Raw genomic sequence first — 7500 nt, 5'->3', positions numbered from 1 at the left:
TCAGAGGTCCTTTAAAAGCGCAGAGAGCATCATGAAGAACAAGGAACACACCAGGCAGGTCCGAGATACTGTTGTGAAGAAGTTTAAAGCCGGATTTGGATACAAAAAGATTTCCCAAGCTTTAAACATCCCAAGGAGCACTGTGCAAGCGATAATATTGAAATGGAAGGAGTATCAGAACACTGCAAATCTACCAAGACCTGGCCGTCCCTCTAAACTTTCAGCTCATACAAGGAGAAGACTGATCAGAGATGCAGCCAAGAGGCCCATGATCACTCTGGATGAACTGCAGAGATCTACAGCTGAGGTGGGAGACTCTGTCCATAGGACAACAATCAGTCGTATATTGCACAAATCTGGCCTTTATGGAAGAGTGGCAAGAAGAAAGCCATTTCTTAAAGATATCCATAAAAAGTGTTGTTTAAAGTTTGCCACAAGCCACCTGGGTGACACACCAAACATGTGGAAGAAGGTGCTCTTGTCAGATGAAACCAAAATTTGAACTTTTTGGCAACAATGCAAAACGTTATGTTTGGCGTAAAAGCAACACTGCTCATCACCCTGAACACAACATCCCCACTGTCAAACATGGTGGTGGCAGCATCATGGTTTGGGCCTGCTTTTCTTCAGCAGGGACAGGGAAGATGGTTAAAATTGATGGGAAGATGGATGGAGCCAAATACAGGACCATTCTGGAAGAAAACCTGATGGAGTCTGCAAAAGACCTGAGACTGGGACGGAGATTTGTCTTCCAACAAGACAATGATCCAAAACATAAAGCAAAATCTACAATGGAATGGTTCAAAAATAAACATATCCAGGTGTTAGAATGGCCAAGTCAAAGTCCAGACCTGAATCCAATCGAGAATCTGTGGAAAGAACTGAAAACTGCTGTTCACAAATGCTCTCCATCCAACCTCACTGAGCTCGAGCTGTTTTGCAAGGAGGAATGTGAAAAAAATTCTGTCTCTCGATGTGCAAAACTGATAGAGACATACCCCAAGCGACTTACAGCTGTAATCGCAGCAAAAGGTGGCGCTACAAAGTATTAACTTAAGGGGGCTGAATAATTTTGCACGCCCAATTTTTCCGTTTTTGATTTGTTAAAAAACTATGAAATATCCAATAAATGTCGTTCCACTTCATGATTGTGTCCCACTTGTTGTTGATTCTTCACAAAAAAATACAGTTTTATATCTTTATGTTTGAAGCCTGAAATGTGGCAAAAGGTCGCAAAGTTCAAGGGGGCCGAATACTTTCGCAAGGCACTGTATATAGGGAATAGGGTGCCATTCGAGACGGACACGATGGGAGAATCTCAATTGCAAACTCCTCGCCTCCTTCTCAAAACCCATTGGTTGAGAAAGCCAGAGGTCCCTCCCCTCTGACCTGAGAGAGGAGAGAACACGCGAGGAGAATGTCATTGAGATTCTCCCAGTGATGGACAGAGACAGTAAGACTGTAAGATAGCCGCCGTCACTGTGGTGATGATGTCAGAGTGGCGGGGCTACCTCTGGTCCAGCTCCTTTTGAAGTTCCTTGGTGATGTCATCAATCTTGGACTGAAGTCTCTTCTTCCTCTGTTCTGGAGGCAGGTGAGAGTAGTCCTCAGCAGCTGGAGACTGAGGGGGAGGGGGGCGCGAGGGGACCGGAGGGAGAGAGGAAGGGGCGAGAGAGGGGTGCGGGAGAGAGAGAGACAATGACATTTCTATTATTTTTGAAATTTTGTGAGTTTAATGTTTACTGTACATTTTTACAGTTTATTATCTAGTTCACTTGCTTTGGCAATGTAACATGCGTTTCCCATGCCAATAAAGCCTCTTAAATTGAATTGAGAGAAGAGGAGGAGGGAGAGAGGAGGAGGGAGAGAGCAGGTGAGCGAAAGAAAGCGAGAGAAAAAGCGAGATGATGAGGGTGAGGTGTTATGCTCACACTCAGAGTAAAGAAACCAGTTGGACATAAACCTGAGTTAAACCTGAGTTAGTGATAAATATCCCTAAATTATTACCGAAACCGCTTTAAACCCTCAAAACCAGACAAGGTTCTGTTTAAACCCTCAAAACCAGACACGGGTTCTGTCCCAAAGTCTCTCCTTCCTCCTGAAGTGAACACTTCCACCATATGAAAGGAAATGACTGACATAAGAAATGTGGTAAAATATCTTCCACTAGCCCACGTCTCCCCCACGTCTCCCCCAATCTAACGCTGTAATAACTAGCCCACGTCTCCTCCAATCTAACACTGTAAAAACTAGCCCACGTCTCCCCCAATCTAACGCTGTAATAACTAGCCCACGTCTCCCCCAATCTAACACTGTAATAACTAGCCCACGTCTCCCCAAATCTAACGCTGTAATAACTAGCCCACGTCTCCCCCAATCTAACACTGTAATAACTAGCCCACGTCTCCCCCAATCTAACGCTGTAATAACTAGCCCACGTCTCCCCCAATCTAACGCTGTAATAACTAGCCCACGTCTCCCCCACTAACACTGTAATAACTAGCCCACGTCTCCCCCAATCTAACGCTGTAATAACTAGCCCACGTCTCCCCCACGTCTCCCCCAATCTAACGCTGTAATAACTAGCCCACGTCTCCCCCACGTCTCCCCCAATCTAACGCTGTAATAACTAGCCCACGTCTCCCCCAATCTAACGCTGTAATAACTAGCCCACGTCTCCCCCACGTCTCCCCCAATCTAACGCTGTAATAACTAGCCCACGTCTCCCCCAATCTAACGCTGTAATAACTAGCCCACGTCTCCCCCACGTCTCCCCCAATCTAACACTGTAATAACTAGCCCACGTCTCCCCCAATCTAACGCTGTAATAACTAGCCCACGTCTCCCCCAATCTAACGCTGTAATAACTAGCCCACGTCTCCCCCAATCTAACACTGTAAAAACTAGCCCGCGTCTCCCCCAATCTAACACTGTAAAAACTAGCCCACGTCTCCCCCAATCTAACGCTGTAATAACTAGCCCACGTCTCCCCCACGTCTCCCCCAATCTAACGCTGTAATAACTAGCCCACGTCTCCCCCACGTCTCCCCCAATCTAACGCTGTAATAACTAGCCCACGTCTCCCCCACGTCTCCCCCAATCTAACGCTGTAATAACTAGCCCACGTCTCCCCCAATCTAACGCTGTAATAACTAGTCCACGTCTCCCCCAATCTAACGCTGTAATAACTAGCCCACGTCTCCCCCAATCTAACGCTGTAATAACTAGCCCACGTCTCCCCCAATCTAACGCTGTAATAACTAGCCCACGTCTCCCCCAATCTAACGCTGTAATAACTAGCCCACGTCTCCCCCAATCTAACGCTGTAATAACTAGCCCACGTCTCCCCCAATCTAACGCTGTAATAACTAGCCCACGTCTCCCCCAATCTAACGCTGTAATAACTAGCCCACGTCTCCCCCAATCTAACGCTGTAATAACTAGCCCACGTCTCCCCCAATCTAACGCTGTAATAACTAGCCCACGTCTCCCCCAATCTAACACTGTAATAACTAGCCCACGTCTCCCCCAATCTAACACTGTAATAACTAGCCCACGTCTCCCCCAATCTAACGCTGTAATAACTAGCCCACGTCTCCCCCAATCTAACGCTGTAATAACTAGCCCACGTCTCCCCCAATCTAACGCTGTAATAACTAGCCCACGTCTCCCCCACGTCTCCCCCATTCTAACGCTGTAATAACTAGCCCACGTCTCCCCCACGTCTCCCCCAATCTAACGCTGTAATAACTAGCCCACGTCTCCCCCACGTCTCCCCCAATCTAACGCTGTAATAACTAGCCCACGTCTCCCCCAATCTAACGCTGTAATAACTAGCCCACGTCTCCCCCAATCTAACGCTATAATAACTAGCCCACGTCTCCCCCACGTCTCCCCCAATCTAACACTGTAATAACTAGCCCACGTCTCCCCCAATCTAACGCTGTAATAACTAGCCCACGTCTCCCCCAATCTAACGCTGTAATAACTAGCCTACGTCTCCCCCAATCTAACGCTGTAATAACTAGCCCACGTCTCCCCCAATCTAACGCTGTAATAACTAGCCCACGTCTCCCCCAATCTAACGCTGTAATAACTAGCCCACGTCTCCCCCAATCTAACGCTGTAATAACTAGCCCACGTCTCCCCCAATCTAACGCTGTAATAACTAGCCCACGTCTCCCCCAATCTAACGCTGTAATAACTAGCCCACGTCTCCCCCAATCTAACGCTGTAATAACTAGCCCACGTCTCCCCCAATCTAACGCTGTAATAACTAGCCCACGTCTCCCCCAATCTAACGCTGTAATAACTAGCCCGCGTCTCCCCTAATCTAACGCTGTAATAACTAGCCCGCGTCTCCCCCAATCTAACGCTGTAATAACTAGCCCACGTCTCCCCCAATCTAACGCTGTAATAACTAGCCCACGTCTCCCCCAATCTAACGCTGTAATAACTAGCCCACGTCTCCCCCATGTCTCCCCCAATCTAACGCTGTAATAACTAGCCCACGTCTCCCCCACGTCTCCCCCAATCTAACGCTGTAATAACTAGCCCACGTCTCCCACACGTCTCCCCCAATCTAACGCTGTAATAACTAGCCCACGTCTCCCCCACGTCTCCCCCAATCTAACACTGTAATAACTAGCCCACGTCTCCCCCAATCTAACGCTGTAATAACTAGCCCACGTCTCCCCCAATCTAACGCTGTAATAACTAGCCCACGTCTCCCCCAATCTAACACTGTAATAACTAGCCCACGTCTCCCCCAATCTAACGCTGTAATAACTAGCCCACGTCTCCCCCAATCTAACGCTGTAATAACTAGCCCACATCTCCCCCAATCTAACGCTGTAATAACTAGCCCACGTCTCCCCCAATCTAACACTGTAATAACTAGCCCACGTCTCCCCCAATCTAACACTGTAATAACTAGCCCACGTCTCCCCCAATCTAACACTGTAATAACTAGCCCACGTCTCCCCCAATCTAACACTGTAATAACTAGCCCACGTCTCCCCCAATCTAAGGCTGTAATAACTAGCCCACGTCTCCCCCAATCTAAGGCTGTAATAACTAGCCCACGTCTCCCCCAATCTAAGGCTGTAATAACTAGCCCACGTCTCCCCCAATCTAAGGCTGTAATAACTAGCCCACGTCTCCCCCAATCTAAGGCTGTAATAACTAGCCCACGTCTCCCCCAATCTAACACTGTAATAACTAGCCCACGTCTCCCCCAATCTAACACTGTAATAACTAGCCCACGTCTCCCCCAATCTAACACTGTAATAACTAGCCCACGTCTCCCCCAATCTAACACTGTAATAACTAGCCCACGTCTCCCCCAATCTAACGCTGTAATAACTAGCCCACGTCTCCACCAATCTAACACTGTAATAACTAGCCCACGTCTCCACCAATCTAACGCTTTAACATTTGTGAGATGTAGTGAACAAGTGCACACTTCAGGAGACAGGAGATATTATTGGGACGCACCCCAGACGTTGAGGTCCACAGTACTGCTAGTTGTTATCTTTGTCCTCTCAACACCTCCAGAGTACTGACTGGATAACATCTAACCGTAACCATAGAAACCCTGATCTAAACCGTAACCATAGAAACCCTGTTCTAAACTGTAACCATAGGAAGTGTTACCATGTTAACTACAAGGGAGAGAAGAACACCAGTCAGTACTGTGGAGGTGGAGGCCTGGGTTACATCTAACCGTAACCATAGGAACCCTGTTCTAAACCGTAACCATAGGAAGTGTTACCATGTGCTTGTCAGCATTTATCCTCTGGAACTTGAGAAGGATGGACACTCATCGTGAGACACACACACATAGATAAACAGAAACACACAATACACACATGTTTGTCACAATACAACAAAATGTCCTCATCCACCAATCAGCATTGGGCTTACCTGTCCATCTAGCCCAGGGCTATCCAATCCTGGTCCTGGAGGGCCCAAACACTTCTGGTTTTCATCCCCTCCTCCTAATTAGGGACTAATTCAGACCTTGGACACCAGGTGAGTGTAATTAAGTACCAGGTAGAAACAAAAACAAGAAGTGTTTGGGCCCTCCAGGAACGGAATTGAGCAGCCCTGATCTAGCCAATCAGTCCCTGTTGTTGGAACCTTGGACCCCTGTGACTCACCTGAGTATGCTGGTTACCCAATACACTGATCGGGGACCAGTTTTCCTCCCATAATCCTAACCAGATCCATTAGATACTAATCTAACCACTGATCTAGGACCAGATACCCTCCTACAATCCTAACCTGATCCATTAGGAGGGGAAACACCAAACTGTCCTCAGATCTAGGGAGACTCACCGGTCTGTGCAGAGCCCTGAAGGTAGCAAGGCGAGGTTTGACAGAACGGTTAAACTCTCTCAGGCAGAAAGAGAGAGGGGCGTGACCCAGCTTAGAGAGGGGGAAAGGGTTAAGGGGAGGGGGCAGAGATAGAGGGGTGTGACCCAGCTTAGAGAGGGGGAAAGGGTTAAGGGAAGGGGTGTGAGAACTGGGGAGGGAAGGACGAGGAAAAGGAGGAAGACAAGGTGGGAAAGGAGAAAACCACTGGAGAAGGAGAGAGAGACACCATAAAGAAAAACAAAGAGGATTAAGGCTATGAGAAAAGAGAAGAAAATACCCTGAAGAAACACTATGTAGAGACATTACACACACACACACACACACACACACACACACACAGAGAGAGCTCTTTGAATTGAGAGAGAAAGAGACATCGCTAGAATTGGCCCCTCAGGTGTAAGAGGGGAGCCGAGAGGTGTGGAATGTGCCTGTGTATAGAGGGGGGTCTGATTACCCAACACTAAGAACTATCCTATAGAGGGCAGCCGAGAGGTGTGGAATGTGCCTGTGTATAGAGGGGGGTCTGATTACCCAACACTAAGAACTATCCTATAGAGGGCAGCCGAGAGGTGTGGAATGTGCCTGTGTATAGAGGGGGGTCTGATTACCCAACACTAAGAACTATCCTATAGAGGGCAGCCGAGAGGTGTGGAATGTGCCTGTGTATAGAGGGGGGTCTGATTACCCAACACTAAGAACTATCCATGCCCCTGACCAGGCTTTTCCAATGATAGAGATGGATGAACAGAATGCTGTAGCCCAATGACAGAGGAAGAGAAGAGAGATGGGTAGAGGACAGGAGGGAGACGAAAGAGAAGAGAGATGGGTAGAGGACAGGAGGGAGACGAAAGAGAAGAGAGATGGGTAGAGGACAGGAGGGAGACGAAAGAGAAGAGAGATGGGTAGAGGACAGGAGGGAGACGAAAGAGAAGAGATATGGGTGGAGGATGGGAGGGAAAGGCTGGTCGACCCCTGGTCTATTGTACCTGGCTCCTCTTTCTCAAGTGACAGAGCTTAGTGCACGCTTTGGAGTGGGGTAGTGTAGGGTGCAAGATTCATCCGTGGGCCGGTCGTCTGAGCAGATGGTCGAGGGGCCGAAACGTTATAATAATAACAAAAATG

General features: G+C 48.1%; 1 protein-coding gene across 3 annotated transcripts in view; it reads right to left on the bottom strand.

Annotated features, from left to right (window-relative positions):
- Nucleotides 1-7500, bottom strand: part of LOC109885428 (cdc42-interacting protein 4 homolog) — a 34786-nt gene that overhangs the window by 4777 nt on the left and 22509 nt on the right. For 2 of the 3 annotated variants that reach the window (XM_031811028.1, XM_031811026.1), the window contains exons 10-11: nt 5774-5803; nt 1512-1621 (exon numbers count right to left, since the gene is read on the bottom strand). In XM_031811028.1, coding sequence (XP_031666888.1) covers nt 1512-1621; nt 5774-5803 — 140 coding nt within the window. The remainder of the gene's footprint in view (nt 1-1511; nt 1622-5773; nt 5804-7500) is intronic. The other variant, XM_031811027.1, reaches the window with a different exon arrangement.

Source organism: Oncorhynchus kisutch, unplaced genomic scaffold, assembly GCF_002021735.2.
Source record: "Oncorhynchus kisutch isolate 150728-3 unplaced genomic scaffold, Okis_V2 Okis01b-Okis20b_hom, whole genome shotgun sequence".
In the NCBI taxonomy this organism is placed as follows: domain Eukaryota; kingdom Metazoa; phylum Chordata; class Actinopteri; order Salmoniformes; family Salmonidae; genus Oncorhynchus; species Oncorhynchus kisutch.
Note: the sequence above shows the minus strand (reverse complement) of the source record. Positions and strands in the feature narration are given on the sequence as shown.